The sequence below is a fragment of the Oncorhynchus kisutch genome, linkage group LG6, assembly GCF_002021735.2.
Source record: "Oncorhynchus kisutch isolate 150728-3 linkage group LG6, Okis_V2, whole genome shotgun sequence".
Taxonomy (NCBI): domain Eukaryota; kingdom Metazoa; phylum Chordata; class Actinopteri; order Salmoniformes; family Salmonidae; genus Oncorhynchus; species Oncorhynchus kisutch.
Genome location: NC_034179.2, coordinates 26,812,045 through 26,833,172, shown reverse-complemented (window position 1 = coordinate 26,833,172; position 21,128 = coordinate 26,812,045). Strand labels below are relative to the sequence as shown.

Below are 21,128 nucleotides of genomic sequence, written 5' to 3'. Positions count from 1 at the left end.
TAAATTATGAACTTTATCGAACAAATCAAACATTCATTGTGGAACTGGGATTCCCGGGAGTGCATTCTGATGAAGATCATCAAAGGTAAGTGAATATTTATAATGCTATTTCTGACTAATGTTGACTCCAACATGGTGGATATCTGTTTGGCTTGAGCGCCGTACTCAGATTATGCTTTTTCCTTAAAAGTTTTTTAAAAATCTGACACAGCGGTTGCATTAAGGAGAAGTTTATCTAAAGTTCCATGTATAATAGTTGTATCTATTATCAATGGTTATTATGAGTATTTCTGTGAATTGATGTGGCTCTCTGCAAAATCACTACATGTTTTGGAACTACTGAACATAACACGCCAATGTAAAATGAGATTTTTGGATATAAATATTAACTTTATCGAACAAAACATACATGTATTGTGTAACATGAAGTCCTATGAGTGTCATCTGATGAAGATCATCAAAGGTTAACCTCTCCAGTCCAGGGTACATTGCATGGTGCCATTGCCAGAGATATTAGAGAAAGGAGATAGGAATCCAAAGAATGAAGAAACATATAACGCCCCACCCAGCAGACTGTCGACCAATCGCGTTCACGTTGCGTCACGCGATTGCTAAGCTAATCGTCATGCAATCTCTTCTCAAAGTCAGTGTATATGTCGAGAAACGTGACTATTGTCCTCTAAAGTATGTAATGTCACGAATCCAAAACTATACGATATTACAGAGAGCAAGTTAATTATCTCACATCTCAGAAGAGTTATTTGTAACTTATTTTGTACATAATGTTTCCGACACCGTCTCTTATGACCTAAAAGAACTTCTGGATATCAGGACAGTGATTGCTCAACTCGTACTGGACAAAGAGTTTTTTCTTGAACTGGTCTGACGTGAAAGATTTACTTCAGACACCCAACAAGGCCCAAATCCCCGCCATTCTCATGAAGAAGAGACGGAGATATCGGGGTTGTGGGTTGAGGTGCCTTGTAAGGATCTGAACGGCGAGTGAGTAATCCCCCTCTACCATCAGTCCTATTAGCCAACGTACAATCATTGGACGAGCTCTGATCAAGACTATCCTACCAAAGGGACATTAAAAACTGTAATATCTTATGTTTCACTGAGTCGTGGCTGAACGACGACGTGGATAACATACAGCTGGCTGGTTTTTCGGTCCATCTGCAAGATTGAACAGCTGCCTCCGGTAAGACAAGGGGTGGTGGTCTATGTCTATTTGTAAATAACAGCTGGTGTACGAAATCTAATATTAAGGAAGTCTTGAGGTTTTGCTCGCCTGAGGTAGAGTATCTCATAATAAGCTGTAGACCACACTATTTATAAACAGAGTTTTCATCTATATTTTTCATAGCCTTCTATTTACCACCACAAACTGACTCTGGCACTAAGACCACACTCAACGAGCTGTATAAGGCCATAAGCAAACAAGAAAATGCTCATCCAGAGGCGGCGCTCCTAGTGGGCGGGGACTTTAATGCAGGCAAACTTAAATCCGTTTTACCTCATTTCTACCAGCATGTCAAATGTGCAACCAGAGGGGAAAAAAACTTTACACCACCTTTATACCACACACAGAGACACGTACAAAGCTGTCCCTCGCCCTCGCAAATCTGACAATAAATCTATCCTCCTGATTCCTGCTTACAAGCTATGACTAAAGGAAGTACCAGTGACTCGCTCAATAAGGAAGATAAGGAAGATGACGCAGATGCTAAGCTATAGGATTGTTTTGCTAGCACAGACTGGAATATGTTCCGGGATTCTTCCGATGGCATTGAGTCACTGGCTTCATCAATAAGTGCATCGAGGACATCGTCCCCACAGTGTCCATACGTACATACCCCAACCAGCCATGGATTACAGGCAACATCCGCTATGAGCTAAAGGGGAGAGCTGCCACTTTCAATGAGCGGGATGCTTATAAGAAATCCCTCCGACAAATGCCCTCCGACAAACCATCAAACAGGCAAAGCGTCAGTACAGGACTAAGATTGAATCGTACTACACCGGCTCCAACACTCATCGGATGTGGCAGGGTTTGCAAACTATTACGGACTACAAAGGGAAGCACAGCCGCGAGCTGCCTAGTGACGCGAGCTGCCCAGTGACACGAGCCTACGAGACGAGCTAAATTACTTCTATTCTCGCTTTGAGGCAAGCAACACTGAAGCATGCATGCAAGCATCAGCAGTTCCGGACGATTGTGTGATCACGCTCTCCGTAGCTGATGTGAGTAAGATGTTTAAACAGGCCAACATTCACAAGGCTGCAGGGTCAGAAGGATTACCAGGACCTGTACTTCCAGCATGCGCTGACCAACTGGCAAGTATCTTCACTGTCATTTTCAACCTCTCCCTGACCGAGTCTGTAATACCAACATGTTTCAAGCAGACCACAATAGTCCCTGTGCCCAAGAAAACCAAGCTAAACTGCCTAAATGACTACCGACCCGTAGGACTCACATCTGTAGCCATGAAGTGGCTGGCCATGGCTCACATCAACACCATTATCCCAGAAACCCTAGACACACTCCAATTTTCATACCACCCCAACAGATCCACAGATGATGCAATCTCTATTGCACTCCACACTGCCCTTTCCCACATGGACAAAAGGAACACCTATGGGAGAATGTTATTCATTGATTACAGCTCAGTGTTCAACACTAAAGCTCATCACTAAGCTAAGGACCCTGGGACTAAACACCTCCCTACAACTGGATCCTGGACTTCCTGACGGGCAGCCCCTAGGTGGTAAGTGTAGGTAACAACACATCTGCCACGCTGATCCTCAACATGGGGGCCCTTCAGGGGTGCGTGCTCAGACCCTTCCTGTACTTCTTGTTCACCCATCACTGCATGGTCAAGCACGACTCCAACATCATAATTAAGTTTGCCGATGACACAACAGTGGTAGGACTGATCATCAACAACAATGAGACAGCATATAGGGAGGAGGTCAGAGACCTGGCAGTGTGGTGCCAGGATAACAATCTCTCCTTCAACGTGATCAAGACAAAGGAGATGATTGTGGACTACAGAAAAAGGAGGACCGAGCACGCCCCCATTCTCATCGACGAGGTTGTAGTGGAGCAGGTTGAGAGCTTCAATTTCCTTGGTGTCTACATCACCAACAAACTATCATGGTCCAAACACACCAGATACTGACTGTTGCTTTTAATTTTGACCCCCCTTTATTCAGGGACACATTATTCCATTTCTGTTAGTCACGTCTGTGGAACTTGTTCAGTTTATGTCTCAGTTATTGAATCTTGTTATGTTCATACAAATATTTACACATGTTAAGTTTGATGAAAATAAACACAGTTGACAGTGAGAGGACATTTCTTTTTTTGCTGAGTTTATTAGTGTTATTTAACCCTGTAAATTATAGGAATGAGTGGTTTTGGGTGGATTGTTCCTTTAAGTGAACGCTTCCATTGCTACAGGTGATGGTGCAGTGCTGATGAGGTTATTTGTATTTTCTTTAGTACCCACTAATTCAGATTTTACTTTTTAGGTAAGAAGGGTCCTCCGGGTGCACCTGGCCCCCTAGGCCCTCCAGGGCCACAGGGGCCACCTGGTATTCCTGGCATTCCAGGCATCCCTGGGAACAACGCCATGGGCCCCTCAGGACCACCCGGACCTCCAGGCCCTGCTGGACCCCCAGGGCCACAGGGACCCCCTGGTCTTCAAGGACCCTCAGGTACCTCCTCACTTTCATTCCATTTGGCCCAAATCCTGATTTATTTGTGTTGTTCAATCTTTCATTCAAAAAACTGACACAGTAATTGTTTTCTAATCTACAGGGGGCAGAGTCAGAGATAGCCAGGTGTGTTCATCTTTTCATTTTTTTATGTTTTTTTTTATGTATGTCCACTTTTCCACAAATGTATTCTTTCTTGTTGTGTTACAGCCGGCTGTGGTACATCTCCAAGGCCAGGAAACAACAATACAGGTCAAGGAAGGTAAGAGTTAAATTTTAGATCCTCTCGTCCTCACATCACTGAATTAAATGCATTAAACGCACATTTACAGTCAGAAATACTTTTCAAGAAGTCTATTATTTGTTATTAGTTTCTCTAAGACCAGATCGGAATAAGTTAAGACATTAATTCACTGCAGGAGACATACACATACACATTGTATTTACTGCAGTTTATTTTTTGCCTGTCTATAATTGTATGGCAATGACGGATGTTGAGTGACTGCCCTTTTCTCACGCTGAGATCTTTCAGAAGGCGTACTGAGAAACTGGAAAATGATATCCATGCATCACAAGGTGTTCAAGATGCACTCGAGATCTGGGGAGCTGGAGGTGTTGGTAGATGGCACCTACTTCATCTATAGTCAGGTAGAAGTGAGTACGGTCTTGGGCCTAACTCTTCGCCTGCATGTCACTCATCCTTTCTTTCTGCAGTCCCAGTGAATTATGATATCTCAAAGGTTAGTAAGGTCAACACATCTAAATTGGCTATGGTAAGGCTGACTATACTAGGCATAATCTATAATGAATCCTTGAGCATTGAGTATAAGCTTTATTATTGACAGAAATCCAAATTAGATTTCCCCATGAAATTACTTGTATTAAATAGCAATTATCTGGATTACTATAGGCTACATTTCTCAGAACACACATGGTTGATTTTAACTGTGCTTTTGGCTGCAGAGGGAAATGTCTGGATGAGTGAAGTGAATGTATTGCATGCCCTTCAAACTGAGCCACATTGTACAAAGTGAATCATATGTCGTGGTAATTTTTGCCCAGTTTGCCTGCTATATCTCATGATTGTAGTAGTTAATTATCTGTATTCTAATATTTGTGTTATTTCCTCAGAATTTAAAATAATATTTATGGCATGTTTGTCCACACATAACTTTGCCTACCAGGTTTACTACCTCAACTTCACTGACATTGCTAGCTATGAGGTGATGGTGGACAAGACGCCATTCCTGCGCTGTACGCGGAGCATTGAGACGGGACAGCGCAAGTTCAACACCTGCTACACGGCTGGGGTGTGTCTGTTGCGTGCCCGGCAGAAGATCTCCATCAAGATGGTGTACGAGGACACCTCCATCAGCATGACCAACCACACCACCTTCTTGGGGAGCATCCGCCTCGGGGATGCCCCCCCGGCCAGCCACTCCTGAAGTGGCAGGCCTACCAACCTGTGTGTCAAGCCACGACCCACCCCTCTACCAGCATATCCACTTATGGCCTGGGGGAGGCTCCTCCCACTCTACTCTTCCTCTGCAACCATCACCACCACCTATCACATATCAACCAATAGGAGATGAGGATGCCCACCTACTCCAGAGATTACATCATGTACAGTACTAAAGTATCTGCCCTCAGCCTGGGCCAGGCCTGCCCCTTCAGGCTACTACTGAGCTGTTAAGCACCACCCTCCCTTATAATAGTGGGATGACCTGGTGCAATGATATTAACCGCTGCCTGTTATCTCTTAATGGAAGATTCCTTCCACAGAGCGATGATGACTATGACCTTCGGAGGTGATGATGGACACATATGCACCCAACGTGTCTTAGCATTAAGAAAGTGAGGAGTTGTTTGAAGAAATAAATACATTAGACTTTACTTTTAGAATTGTGCATTTATAGATAATAACTTGGTTTCCCTGGTCATGACATGCTTGAGAAACCAAGGTTGACTGGAGTCAGTCATGTCTCCACTGAAAGAACTGTCTGTTAGTTAGACAACATAGGTACATACTGTAAATGTTTTTTGAAAACAATATAGAAATACAATGTGTGGCAGTTGTCTGATGAAATTAACATTTATAGCTGAAACAAAAACATTTCTCTGTTAGAATGTGCACTGGTTAAAGCAAATTATTGATCTGTAGGCAAATCCCTCTCTGTCTCCCTCTCTCTCTCTCTCTCCCTCTCCCTCTCCCTCTCTCTTCCTCTCTCTCTCTCTCCCTCCTTCTCTCTCTCTCTCCCTCTCTATCCCTCCTTCTCTCTCTCTTTCTCTCTCTCTCTCACCCTCTCCCTCGCTCTCTCCATCTATCTCCCTCTCCCCCTCTCTCTCCCTCTCTCTCTCCCTCTTTCCCTCCCTCTCTCCATCTTTCCCTCTCTCCCACTCACTCTCTCTCTCCCTCCTTGTCTCTCCCCCTCTCTCTCTCTCCCCCTCTCTCTCTCACTCTCTCTATCCCTCCTTCTCTCTCTCTTTCTCTCTCTCTCACCCTCTCCCTTACTCTCTCCGTCTATCTCCCTCTCCCCCTCTCTCTCCCTCCCTCTCTCCATCTTCCCTCTCCCACTCACTCTCTCTCTCCCTCCTTGTCTCTCCCCTCTCTCTCTCTCCCCCCTCTCTCTCTCCTCCCCCCCCCCCCACCCCTCTCTCTCTCTCCCCCCTCTCTCTCTCCCTCTCCCCCCCCCCACTCACTCTCTCTCTCCCTCCTTGTCTCTCCCCTCTCTCTCTCTCTCCCCCCTCTCTCTCTCCCTCTCCCCCCCCCTCACTCTCTCTCTCCCTCCTTGTCTCTCCCCTCTCTCTCTCCCCTCTCTCTCTCCCTCTCCCCCCCCCACCCCTCTCTCTCTCCCTCTCCCCCCCCCCACTCACTCTCTCTCTCCCTCCTTGTCTCTCCCCTCTCTCTCTCCCCCCTCTCTCTCTCCCTCTCCCCCACCCCCCCCACCCCTCTCTCTCTCCCCTCTCTCTCTCCCCTCTCTCTCTCCCTCTCCCCCCCCCCCCCCACCCCTCTCTCTCTCTCTCTCTCTCTCCCTCTCCCCCCCCCTCTCCTCCTCTCCCCCCCCCCACCCCTCTCTCTCTCTCTCCCTCTCCCCCCCCACCCCCTCTCTCTCTCTCCTCTCCCCTCTCCCCCCACCCCTCTCTCTCTCTCCCCTCTCCCCCCCCCACCCCTCTCTCTCTCTCTCTCCCTCTCCCCCCCCACCCCTCTCTCTCTCTCTCCCTCTCCCCCCCACCCCTCTCTCTCTCTCTCCCTCTCCCCCCCACCCCTCTCTCTCTCCCTCTCCCCCCCCACCCCTCTCTCTCTCTCCCCCCCCCCCCACCCCTCTCTCTCTCTCTCTCCCTCTCCCCCCCACCCTCTCTCTCTCTCTCTCTCTCTCTCTCTCCCTCTCCCCCCCCCCCCCCACCCCTCTCTCTCTCTCTCTCTCTCCCCTCTCCCCCCCCACCCTCTCTCTCTCTCTCTCCCCTCTCCCCCCCACCCCTCTCTCTCTCTCTCTCTCTCCCTCTCCCCCCCCCACCCCCTCTCTCTCTCTCCCTCTCTCCCTCTCTCCCTCTCTCCCTCTCCCCCCCCACCCCTCTCTCTCTCTCTCTCTTGAATATTAAGGTCAGTATGAATGTTTCTTTTTTATTTGAAATTAAGTTGTTTGTCAAATATGGAATCACTTGGAATAATACTGTAGATTAAATGTTTTATTTTTCAAAATTACTAATAGCATGACCTGTAATGCTATTCATCATTTTACAATGTCGACCGGTCATGATCACAATACTTTTCTGGATGGGGTTATATTTCCTTTCTTTATTTAGTTCTGCTTGGGTTTGTTTGAAATAACTAATTCACTTGTCATTCCCTTTGAGCTGAACCAGTCATGTCCTGTGTCTGGAAGGCCATTTGTGTTTCACTTTTTCTCAGAAGAATTCTGTCTTTCCATATACATAGGCAGCTTGAAGCTTTTGTAAATATCACACACAGTCCAAATATTTTTCAGCATATAACTCCTTCTCATGTTCATGTTTATATGTGAGTGAACACATTAGTCTTTAAGGAATAATTTAAGGGCACGGAGTATCTGTCAACATGCAGTTTCTGGATGTTTATGAAACTGTTCTGCACTGTGCATGTACTGTTATTATTACATGGTTTGGTCGATCACCATGCAGTCAACCTTCTGGAAAATTGGTGACAAAAACAGAATCTGGTCCAGTTGTTTTGAAAAGGTTTCAAAACAGTTACGGAAGGAACAATAGATGAAGAGTTTCATTCCAAAACACTATATATACATTTTCAGAAATGTTGGTAAATTAGTTTTTATTGTTTAGATAACTTATGAAAGAGATTGTTGTGTTTTCACCATCTAATCATGGCATGGGGTTGTTCGATGACAGACATGTATTTGTTTAAAATCTATCACTTGATGGTTTCATTTCAGAGAGACAAATAATCATGTTTTGTTGCAAAACGCTATATATCCGCCTCACTCTCAGAGAAGTACAGTACTAGTCAGAAGTTTGGACACACCTACTCATTCAATGGTTTTTCTTTATTTTTGCTATTTTCTACATTGTAGAATAATAGTGAAGACATCAAAACTATGAAATAACACATGGAATCACATAATAAACAAAAAAGTGTTAAGCAAATCAAAATATATTTTAGATTCTTCAAAGTAGCCACCCTTCCACACATGCGGAGGTCATCCGTTCATCTACTTTGCGTCTCACAAAGACGACGGTTGGAACCAAAAATCTCAAATTTGGACTCATCAGACCAAAGGACAGATTTCCACTGGTCTAATGTCCATTGCTCGTGTTTCTCGTCTCAAGCAAGTCTATTCTTCATGTTGGTGTCCCTTAGTAGTGGTTTCTTTGCAGCAATTCGACCATGAGAGCCAGTTTCATCATAGCGCTTGATGGTTTTTGCGACTGCACTTGAAGAAACTTTAAAAGTTATTGAACATTTCCAGATTGACTAACCTTTATGTCTTAAAGTAATGATGGACAGTCATTTCTCTTTGCTTATTTGAGCTGTTCTGGTCATAATATTAACTTGGTCTTTTACCAAATAGGGCTATCTTCTGTATACCACCCCTACCTTGTCACAGCACAACTGATTGGCTCAAACGCATTAAGAAGGAAAGAAATTCCACAAATTATCTTTTAACAAGGCACCTAAATTGTAATGCATTCCAGGTGACTACCTCATGAAGTTGGTTGAGAGAATGCCAAAAGTGTTTAAAGCTGTCATCATGGCAAAGGGTGGCTATTTGAAGAATCTCAAATATAAAATAGATTTGGATTTGTTTAACACTTTTTGGCTTACTTTGTGATTCCATATGTGTTATTTCATAGTTCTGATGTCTTCACTATTATTCTACAATGTAGAAAATAGTAAAATAAAGAAAAACCCTTGAATGAGTAGGTGTGTCCAAACTTTTGACTGGTACTGCATGTAGTACTGCTAGGTTTTACACAGTCAAATGTGACAAATAACTACATATATAATAAAGAACTGTACACATTATATATTTGTGACATCCATATTTAAATGTAAAAAAATGTTTTTTAAATGAACCAATACAGGAATAGAGAGCAATAGTAATGGTGTCTTTTTGTAGGCACTAACTCCGCGATGATTCATTGGACAAAGCCTATGGAGAAATGAATTGAGTTTTTGTAGGGTTTTTGGATAAACACTGAAAATAAGGTCTGTAGTAAACACAGGCTTAGGATATCTTATATGTTTTGTTCTATGGGATCATCTTCATCAGCTAATGTCACTTTTTGTGAATTTTTAAGCATTTTTGTCATTTAAAAAAGCACATAAAGGCTTCATAATTCATAAAGGTCATGTGACTGACATTATCTCATAGAACAAAATGTATAAGATCTCCTAAGCCTGTGTTAACCTCAGACCATATTTTCAGTGTTCATTCCAAAACATTATTCTTTCCCCATTAATTTTCCCCGTAGGAATGGCTGACTGAACCAGATGTAACTCATTTCCAGTTTTTTGGACTACGCGCTGTCAAGCTTTATATGAGATCTGTATGTAAAATAGGAATATTTGACATTTTAGTCATTAGCGGATGCAATTATCCTGAGCAATTCACAGATAGTGCATTCATCTTAAGATAGCTAGGTGAGACAACCACACATCACAGTCAAATGTACAAGATATGAACATTCCATTTTGGCTAAACAATGTATATATAGCATTTTGCACACAAAAAATAACATTTTAATCTAAAATCTGTTCATAAAAAACCTGAGAACAGGTATATTTTACACACACCTGAAGGTATCCATAAGCAATCACTTCTGATGAAAAAGTACAAATGTTAAAAATTGGTGGATATAGTGTTTTGGAACCGAAACTCTTCATATATAAAACCATTTACCAAAGGAGGTTCAAACATATTACTTTGCAGTTATTATGGTAATTCCACATTATCCAGTAGCCTAATTTCCGCAATAAGAGTTGTTATAAAACATTACAACTTGCAGTTTACAAACATGCCCAAAAAGGACAGTGAGCCATGGTGTTGTAGTATTACGTAGTAGTAGTACTTTGGTTCAATTCAGTACTTGGTTAATTGGTTAATTCTCCAATTCATGCTTTGCGATTAAATTCAATGCCTTTGTCAAATTGGGTCAAGATAGAATTGGCCCGAACTCTGGTAGCTATATGTCCCTTAATTCAAACGTTGTTTAGTTGAAATGTACATTGTGGTTTGTGTTGGAATATGCATTATTTGGATTGTTTGTAGGTAAATAGGGTATATTTGTTTCCCTGCTTTGTTGAATATAATGTACATTTGTATACTCTGTTGTGATTGTAAATATGTATAGAAAATATAATTCTGTTTTTGTAAATTGAATTGATTTATAATATTAAATTGTATTAAATTCACACTTGTTATATGATTTTTTTTTTTAACAATGCATATGGCAGCCAAAAGTTCCATTAAAACCATAGTCTTCTACAGTACTGACATACTGAGGTATATGTAGCTTGCTGCAAGCTTCTGTTTGCAGGTTTGATGCAGGCTAAAATGCTATTTGCTTTCCACCCATGGGGGCCATGGACATACTAAGAGTGACAGTGTAAGCGTAACCACAATCAACCAGCTTTACCCACCATACAGGTATTCACCTTCATAAATGTAGTTATGAAAATAAGACAATATTATTGGCCTACCATTACATAGTATAATATCAATGTCCATCATTACAAGTCCTCTGGGTACACGTATACCTAAAAAGGGGTTCTGACTAGGTAGAATACAGCTTCGACCTGAAGTTAGGATATTTAACATGGCAGGTTAGGATAATTAGATTAGGGATAGGAAAGGGGATAAGGTTAGCTAAAATGCTAAACCCTAAAAAGGGCCCAGCTAGCAACAAGCTGTATGTAAAGGCCTGGTTACACCTTGCATTAACATGTGGTTTTTAACACCTGTCAAGATGATCCAATCAGTATCTGATTGAGACAGTAGATGTGGATTCCATGGCATCATCCTGCTCCACCAGTACAAGAAAATCAAACCTATCTTGTCTTTCCACAGAGCTAGACTGGGCTGGGGCCTCCATTTACTTGTCTGCAGATCAAGGACAGTGAAGGAGCTGTTCACATGGTGAATTAAGCAGTAAAGGAAGAACAATGCGTAGAAGTACAGCATTTTAATGTCGGCCTAATGTTTGGAGATAAAAGGTCTAGCGACAGCTATGGATCCACGTTGTGTTGATGTGCAGTGCCCCCTTTTGGTAAGAAATCATATTCAGAACATTTTAGCAACAGAGAGGACTCATAACTGAAGTTTAATCAATACATTTGTGGCGTAGGAGCATTTATTTGAGTACCATCTCTAGGCTATGAGAGAATATTTGGTAAAAATGTAATAATGATTAATACTCACTATTAACTTTGGAGCTGTCATATGATATAGGGAGAACCAACATATAAGAATAATGTACATTTTTTGGGGTCAATTCAGGTCATTTTGAAAGAAATGTAATGAAATTAAAATCAATGCATGTTTTCTGTTATCAGTTGTAAAGATGCATAGCCTATAAGACCTATGCAATCCTATTTCATCACTCACAAGACGCAATACCCTTTCAGCAAAGACTTCAAACGTCTGCCTCTCCAACACCCAATACACACTATTTGTCATTTTGTGTGTGTATACTTCCATTCCTTTGGTGAAATGTTTAACTGTAGAACCCATGAATAAGCATTATCAGAGGAAGAAAAGGAGAAACAGGAAGGGCCAACCTTTGCATGCCAGCTCACACCCAAAAATGCACCTTTCATAAACATGAATGATTTCTCACTTCTCAAGCCTAACACCCAATCTAAAGCTGGATATGCAACAAAAGGAAGGATTTGCTTTGGGGTAGAATGGTTTTCACAGCAGAGAGAATGTTCTGGGGGGGTGGGGAGTGGCTGTGGCAAATAAACTCCACTTCATTTCAGAATTACATAGGCTAGGTGAGAGCAAGACAATATTAAACTAAAAGTAGCTCACAGGCCCCACTGGAGAGAAAATGCATTTCATTTTTGTCAAGCAATAATATAAGTTTTGACAGTGAATATTTTGTTTTCATAATGAGACACAGGACTTAACCAACCAATTGTAATATGAGATGCAACAAGGGAAGAAGCAATCAGCCAAAGATGAGAATAATTGTAACCTCTAGGCAACTTCAAAAAGCATAAAGAAAAGCATTGAACTGATACAACAAAAACAGAGGACATACTGACGCTACAATATAAGCGTGATGACATTCACGTTAGTCATTTAGACATTCTTATCCAGGGGGACTTATAGGGCACATTGACAGATGTTTCACCTGGTCTGCTCAGAGGATTTTATCCAACAACCTTCCGGTTACTGGGCCAATACTTTTAATCACTAGGCTACCTGCCGCCAGAAAACCCCCAGGACACAGTGGCAGAAATCTGCTGCTGTTCAGGTGGCCTTGCTGGTGTAAGAAAATCAGTCATCTCACCACGGAAGTACAGGGCATTTATCTTGTTTTAGCTGTAACAGGAATTGTGGATCTGCCAGAAGGTTCTAAGAAAGGCTACTCAGGGGAAGAGATGGTGTATACCAAGGCTAAACATGAACATATTACAATACATGCACAATACTGAATCGCCATCCTTTGCTGATTATTTGTGGGACCACATGTGTTGAATAGATTAATTAAAATGGAAAAGCAATAATAGTGAAATTAGCAGTGGCAAGTCCCCTTTCAAAAACACTTTTAACATTATCCCCTACCGTGTTCCCATTGACAGTAATCAAGACACTAATAAGGTGTTCTGGCAAAGTCTTACCATAAGACTACTTCTAAGAGAAAATCCAGCATCTCTCAGGGAGGGAATATAATAGGGGTTAGATAAACACAAGTTTAAATAATCCTCTCACTAAGAAACCCTCTTTCAACCACTAATCCTTTGCTCATACCACATGCAGATAATTAACCATTTATACTGCCTTATTTGACCATGCCACTGAAATCCCTGTTTCTGGTTCCCTGTTTTCTTTGTTGATAAGGATTTGTTGGGTAGACTTTACCATAAGTCCAGAGGCTATAGTGTGATTCTATCAGGGGAGTAGTGTGTATATCACACACAAACACACACACTTGAAAAACTGATAGCATCAAACTTTTAAGTGTAAGATGTTCTGTTTTGGTGGTTAGAATTCAGTAGCCTACCTTGATAATGGGCCTTGTTAATTGGATTAGTTGAGCTAACTTGAGTTTATTGTTTAGTTTGTCAATCGGTCGGTTCAGTCATTAATCTTCCCAAACCATGGTTGGATAAATCGTTTCGCTTGTCCACTCTACTACTGTAGAGCAAACATAACTGTTTTCGATACCATTATGCCTGCCTCTCTAACCTACTACTTTAATTTATTGATGAACATTTTGGTGGATATGGGACATTCAAAAACTGGGCTCGTCCGGGATTTGAATCCAAGTCCTCTCGCAACCTAAGCGAGAATCACACACTTTACGAGCAGACCTAACCTTCATTTGTGAAGAAGTCAATCTTGAACGTTTGTTTAAAGTCCAATGTAAAACGTTGTAATGACACTTATACGCGCACGTAATATTGACATGGTCAGGGATTCCCGCTATTTAGAGATGTCAAATTATCAAACGTTCTCATACGTATTGGACTGCACAAAATAGGCCTCCACATATCCTTTGAACACAGAGAGCCGAGTTTAAATATTGTAAAATTGTGGAAGTTATTGTACTGGCAAAGATTGGAGATGTTATCAGTGTCGGATTGTCACACATTGATTTAGATTAGATTACAATGTTGCAGATTATTTTTCAAAGGAACTCTTCAAATGACTTCAGGGCTAGTTAATTTAAGTGTTGAATATCAATTCATGAATGTATCCCGCTTTAGCCTACATGTCTAACACTTTGGATGGCTCTCTTTTAATCAATCATGATTAATGGCACATTAATGGAAATCTTTTGAAACGCTTAGGATGCATCGGACTTCTAATAGGCCTATGTTACAGTCCCATCTCCATAATTCGAGTTGGATCCGTGTGCCTGTGTTCATTCCATGGTTCATTCACAAAATAAATCACCTGGGATTTATTTTCCATAAATTCACTTACAACTCCAGCACCTGCAAAAAGTACCTCGGTGTGCGTATGTTCTTCAGCCTTTGTCATTTACAAATCGCCAATTGAATGAGGCGTGGCTATCGTGGCGGCAACATAAGACTCCCTGGAGTCGAGATCACACCACCAGTGGTTTGCAGCATAGGCTATAGGAGGGCCATACCGCCTGACCCCATCCCAGACAGCAGAGGCAAACTGAAAACAATCACTGGATACTCAAGGAATCGTTTGGAGCTATACTTTTATTTTAGGCAGAGGATTCACTATTTCTTTTTTACAATGAAATTCGACATGGATTTATTTCTAGTGACATTTATTGTGAACGCGAACTGTTGTGCTGCTATATATTGGCTGTAAGTATTCCTTACTATTTTATTTGTATGTAGCTATGGGTCTATTCAGATGCCTATGCTACTTTGTTTACTGACATATTTTTGTTATTTTAATAGGCCTATGCCATATGAAATAGCTGATTACCTAATTCAATGTTGTTGTTTTTACCTTTGCAGTGGACTTACTGTAAAGGGGAGCTCTGTAGGCTGGAATCAAACTCATCATTGCAAGCTACTAGAATGGTTGGCACCTGATCAATCGCAACTTTGCCGGAGAAACCTCGAGCTGATGCACAGTATTGTCCAAGCCGCCAAGTTGACCAAAAATACCTGTCAGAACACCTTCAATGACATGCGATGGAACTGTTCATCTGTTGAAAAAGCCCCTCGTTTTACACCAGATTTGGCAAAAGGTAGGCTAAAGACACTTTAAAAAGTATCTTAGAAATTGGAGTATATCATGTGGCCTGTAAACTTCTGTGATTTGCATTGATTTATCTGTTGGCTGTGCTCTATTGCAGGCACCAGGGAGTCCGCATTTGTGTTTTCGCTAGCGGCTGCTTTAGTGAGTCATTCCATTGCCAGAGCCTGCTCGTCTGGAGAGCTCCCCAGTTGCTCGTGCGCCCCAGCCCCTGCTGAACAGGCCGGGCCCGACTTCATATGGGGAGGATGCGGTGATAACCTGCGTTACGGTCTCCAAATGGGATCTGCCTTTTCTGATGCACCGATGAGAAACAGCAGATCTGGCTCTCAGGCGTTCAGACTCATGCACTTGCACAATAATGCAGTTGGAAGACAGGTAATGATCTAATCTCACATTGACATGAAATATACATATTGATGCATGGGTAATTACGCACGAGTTATTGTGTCATTGTTTTTAATAGTGGGCATTGGCTTTTTGACCGTTTTTTTACACCATAAACAACATCTTATATTATTAACATCTGCAAAACGTGCCAACACGTGTTTATATCCTAATATAATTTCTGCTATACTTTCAGGCACTTATTGATGCTCAAGAGACAAAATGCAAATGCCACGGGGTGTCCGGGTCCTGCTCTGTCAAAACATGTTGGAAGGGCCTCCATGATATTAACCACATTGCCATGGACCTCAAATCCAAGTACCTATCTGCCACGAAGGTGATCCATCGTCATGTTGGGACAAGGAAGCAGTTGGTCCCCAGAGAGTTGAACGTTCGACCAGTGAGAGAGAGTGAGTTGGTCTACCTGGTCAGCTCTCCAGATTACTGCACACACAATGAGAAGCATGGCTCACTCGGCACACAGGACAGGTATGTTTGTGTTTCTCTCAATGTTTCAGTGGAAATTGTGATTTTTACTCTACCTTTGACACCTTGAAGGTCTAATGTTGATCCTCATTCATAAGAGTTTTATATTGTTGTTTATTGATTGGAACACATTTTTTTTGTCTCCAGACAATGCAATAAGACATCCAATGACAGTGGGAGTTGCAATCTCATGTGCTGTGGTCGTGGCTACAATGCCTACACTGAGAGGATTGTGGAGAGATGCCAGTGCAAGTACCACTGGTGCTGCTATGTTACCTGCAAGAGGTGCGAAAGGACTGTGGAGAGATATATATGCAAATGAACTTTCCCAGAGACATGTGAGTGAACATGAAGCACTATTTTCACCACCATCATCTTGTCGAGTCGTGCAGACCCAGCAGTCACCTGACCTGACTCCTGTGTGCTTCTGTGCTACTACATAGCCTACAGGCTAAGTGCAATAAAAAACAAGAGGAGCAACTCACAGACACTACCAAAGATAAGCAGATGTTCTGGACTCCGTTAGCTGTTTTAAAGAGACTGGAGGGCACTACTGTGAAGAAGATTGTGTTACTTGAAGAGCAAATGTGATTGATTGGGAGCTGTAGGCTATTTGAGTTTGATTAGTAAAATGTTCCGCAATAGGACAAGTTGAATAGATGACAAAGTAACTGAATCACAACAAAGACTTCCCAGAAGCTTCCCCAAATACGAATTGGCCAGTCAGCTTTAAGATTTCCAACTGATAATGAAAAGCTTTTAACAATTTTACATCTTACATGTTAACGAAATTGCAAATAAGAGGCAGAAAAGCTGATTGATCTTATGTCCATTTTAGTCACACAGGGTTAATGCCATACTACTCAGTTTAGGGATATTCTGATCATAGGCATGCAGTACACATATTATCAACAGTTTGAGCTGTATTTTTAGTTGTTTATGATTATATTGGGCATATTGATGTACAGTTGAACAGTTTACATACACTTAAGTTGGAGTCATTAAAAATCATTTTTCAACCACTCCACAAATTTCTTGTTAACAAACTATAGTTTTGGCAAGTTGGTTAGGACATCTACTTTGTGCATGACGCAAGTAATTTTTCCAACAATTCTTTACAGACAGATTATTTCACTTATAATTCACTGTATCACAATTCCAGTGGGTCAGAAATTTACATACACTAAGTTGACTGCCACAGCTTTAAACAGCTTGGAAAATTCCAGAAAATGGCTTTAGAAGCTTCTGATAGCCTAATAGGCATAATTTGAGTCAATTGGAAGTGTACATGTGGATGTATTTCAAGGCCTACCTTCAAACTCAGTGCCTCTTTGCTTGACATCATGGGAAAATCAAAAGAAATCAGCCAAAACATTGTAGACCCCCACAAGTCTGGATCATCCTTGGGAGCAATTTCCAAACGCCTGAAGTTATCACGTTCATCTGTACAAACAATAGTACGCAAGTATAAACACCATGGGACCAAGCAGCCGTCATACCGCTCAGGAAGGAGACGCGTTCTGTCTCCTAGAGATGAACGTACTTTGGTGCGAAAAGTGCAAATCAATTCCTGAACAACAGCAAAGGACCTTGTGAAGATGCTGGAGGAAACAGGTACAAAGTATCTATATCCACAGTAAAACGAGTCCTATATCGACGTAAACTGAAAGGCCGCTCAGCAAGGAAGAAGCCACTGCTTCAAAACCGCCATAAAAAAGCCAGACTACGGTTTGCAACTGCACATGGGGACAAAGATCGTACTTTCTGGTGAAATGTCCTCTGGTTGATGAAACAAAAATAGAACTGTTTGGCCATAATGACCGTCGTTTCTGTTTGGATGAAAAAGGGGGATGCTTGCAAACCGAAGAACACCATCCCAACTGTGAAGCACGGGTTGGCAGCATCATGTTGTGGGGGTGCTTTGCTGCAGGAGGGACTGGTGCACTTCACAAAATAGATGGCTTCATGAGAGAGGAAAATTATGTGGATATATTGAAGCACATCTAAAGACATCAGTCAGGAAGTTAAAGCTTGGTCGCAAATGGGTCTTCCAACTGGACCCCAAGAATACTTCCAAAGTTGTGGCAAAATGGCTCAAGGACAACAAAGTCAAGGTAATGGAGTGGCCATCACAAAGCCCTGACCTCAATCCCATAGAAAATGTGTGGGCAGAACTGAAAAAGGTGTGCAAGCAAGGAGGCCTGCAAACCTGATTCAGTTACACCTGCTCTGTCAAAATTCACCCAACTTATTGTGGGAAGCTTGTGGAAGGCTACCCAAAACATTTTACCCAAGTTAAACTATTTAAAGGCAATGCTACCAAATACTAGTTGAGTGTATGTAAACTTCTGACCCACTGGGAATGTAATGAAATAAATAAAAACTGAAATAAATCATTCTCTCTACTATTATTCTGACATTTCACATTCTTAAAATTAAGTGGGGATCCTAAGTGACCTAAGACAGGGAATTTTTACTAGGATTAAATATCAGGAATTGTGAAAAACTAAGTTGAAATGTATTTGGCTAAGGTGTATGTTCATCTCTGACTTCAACTATAGATGATTGTATATTTATTTTATTTTAAAAACGACACACAATGTGTCCTGTTAAGTTTTAAGCATCTGTGTATCATATGAGACTGCCTGTGGCAGGTGCTGCCAAACTTGTAGACCTCATTTTTCTTTGGGCAAAGCAATAGTAACTGTACTATTTATGCAGCAGAGGCTGTAGTAACTTGACCCAATAACAAATCCACACTTTCATTAATTCCACTGAATTTAAGGCTCACACTGTTTATACCATCCACAGTTAGCTAAAAGTTCAATCGTGGTACTTCAATTTCCGAAATATTTAAGGCAACTTAATGACGTTTCAGTAAATTCCACAGACACGTTTTCTAAATGTGCCTGAAGCATGGAGTTCCAGTGTTTGAGATAACTAAAGAGTTGACATCCAACTGTAAACGTCCCCCATGTTGATTCAGAACCTGGTGTGAATATGCTTGGAATGCACACAAGCCCTCCCAACTGTGTTCAGTCCAAATGGGATTCAACTGGTGATCATTTTAAAGGGGTAATTTGCAGTTGCTAACATCCATTTTTTAAACTTATGAATTGCTTAAGAATATAACTTATAAATGCCTCATGAGCTTAGTTTAACTGTCGTACCACATCAGAACCCAAAATATAATATTGTTTTACTCCAAAGTTTGTAAACAAAGTAAATGTAAACAAACATTATATTGTCTCAAAACATTTTATTAAAACTATCATTTTGATCAGTCCTTGCATCCATAGATCTCTATAGGAGCTATGGATGCATTTCTAAACTGCTGATTACCTCTTTAAAAGGTCATGATCCACATACATATGGGCACATACCATTATATCCTCATCATTATTGGTGGTAAAGATTGATTAATATTATAAACAAGAAAACTGCATAAAAACTGTAAAACAAAATTATATGGAATTGGTCAGTGGTCACTAAATATAAAGGTTTCTGTCTGTGTTGGAGAATTTTGGATATGATTGATGGTGGCAACACATAGCTCCAAAAAGTATGTACGACTATTTACATTAGGGCTGTTAGTCTTTCACATGTTTTAAAACCCTCCCGTGCAGCCATGGAAACTAATTACAAAAAAACAGGTGGTTCAGTTCTTGCTGCCTCCGAAATACACTCATGTTTCAGCCTGACTTGTTGTGGAGCTAATTGCTGAAAAACATTGTTCTTTTTGAGTGTTACATTTGTAGATGTCAAAAGCAAAACAGCATGCAATTTTTGGTTAAAATTCTATAGAATTCTATAGACTGCGGTAGGGGAGCTATAGGGCAGACATGCAGCCTAATTAGGTGCAGTGAGAAGGTGCAGTGAGAAGGACATGTTGCAGATTTTCTGCGATGGACTTCACTATTCCATGACACATAGACTGTTAAAAAAAAAAAAAAATCATCTCCATGGGACTTGCAGAGGACCACTTTCCAAAAGCAAAACATAGGCCATGGAACCAGTAGATGAATTGCCCTCTTAGAGCTTTGTTTATAGTCTAATGTTTAAGGAAATGGTGCACTCTGAATGCCTTATTTCCTCCCAGAGGACAGAAATTGATTTACAGAGACCATACCTTTTTTATCTTAGTTTGAAGAGTGCGGTAGATATGGTTACCACTAACACAATTTGAGATTTAAATTCAGTTTATCTCCTAACCCTACACTCTAGTCTAGCCCTACACTCTTCATTTGAATAACTATTTTTGTAAGAAAGGGTTCTTTGATGATTCTTTGGAATGCAAGATGTGTTCTACATAGAACCCTTATGAATCTGAATAAGCTTTTATTTGTCATTTTGGTAACACTTCATTTGGATAGTCCCAAGTAGATTGTGGTTTTTAGATGTCAAATATCTGTCAACCACATTTCCATTAACCTTAGCACTAACCATAACCTTAACTCTTATCATAACCCTAAATTTAACACCAATCCCAATCTTAACCCTTACCCTAACCTTTCTTCTAAACCTAACCCTACCACTAACCGTAACCTTAGCATGCAGTTGCTTATCAACATATAGTTTGTTGATAGTATGGCCATCTGTAAATCAGCTATATGGGACTATCCAAATAAAGTGTGACCGTATTTTATTTTATTTGAAATAGTGCCTGAGCATTAGTGTTTACCTCAGTGTTTAAACTTTAACATCAGAAGTTTGAGTTTAAAAGGACAGATGAGAGAATGTTTTAAACTGTACCTACCGTATATGGGAGTATTTTCAGTGATGTTATGGGGCAGAGAGTAGGAGAATAGAAGGGAGTATGAGTGACCCAGCATTATATTGGAAGGTACACAGCAAATTGGCCAGTTTTACCTAGTTTAGATTTTTTGGGGGGGTAACATAATTCAGCAGCTAACTTTTTTTTCTATTATTTTCAATTGCTAGATGCAATTTTCAAGTATGCGGTACATTTTGACAACACTTAGTACAAAACTCATAACATGCATTTCACTATTAATTCATCCGACTGCTCTTAATTGATAATAACTTAACTGTTTGGTAAACCTAGATATTTCCAACTGGTTTGTCTACTACAAATTTTGAGAACTACATACAGTTTTTTTAAATTAC

At 41.1% G+C, this 21,128-nt stretch overlaps 2 protein-coding genes across 4 annotated transcripts in view; both read left to right on the top strand.

Annotated features, from left to right (window-relative positions):
* The window catches only part of LOC109892093 (ectodysplasin-A), a 67,534-nt gene extending 61,545 nt beyond the window's left edge, over nt 1-5,989 (top strand). Inside the window, exons 4-8 of one of the 3 annotated variants that reach the window (XM_020484514.2) lie at nt 3,535-3,720; nt 3,824-3,846; nt 3,931-3,982; nt 4,253-4,374; nt 4,905-5,989. In XM_020484514.2, the coding sequence (XP_020340103.1) occupies nt 3,535-3,720; nt 3,824-3,846; nt 3,931-3,982; nt 4,253-4,374; nt 4,905-5,165 (644 nt within the window). In that variant the 3' untranslated portion in view covers nt 5,166-5,989. Of the gene's footprint in view, nt 1-3,534; nt 3,721-3,823; nt 3,847-3,930; nt 3,983-4,243; nt 4,375-4,904 lie in introns of all 3 variants that reach the window. The other 2 variants (XM_020484513.2, XM_020484512.2) reach the window with 2 other exon arrangements.
* On the top strand, nt 5,510-16,982 carry wnt11f2 (wnt 11, family member 2). The gene is made up of 5 exons (XM_031825903.1): nt 5,510-5,574; nt 14,885-15,120; nt 15,229-15,506; nt 15,712-16,004; nt 16,149-16,982. Exons 1-5 carry the CDS (start codon nt 5,510-5,512, stop codon nt 16,321-16,323), a joined length of 1,047 nt encoding a protein of 348 aa, XP_031681763.1. The 3' UTR covers nt 16,324-16,982.
* The last annotated feature ends 4,146 nt before the right edge of the window (nt 16,983-21,128 follow it).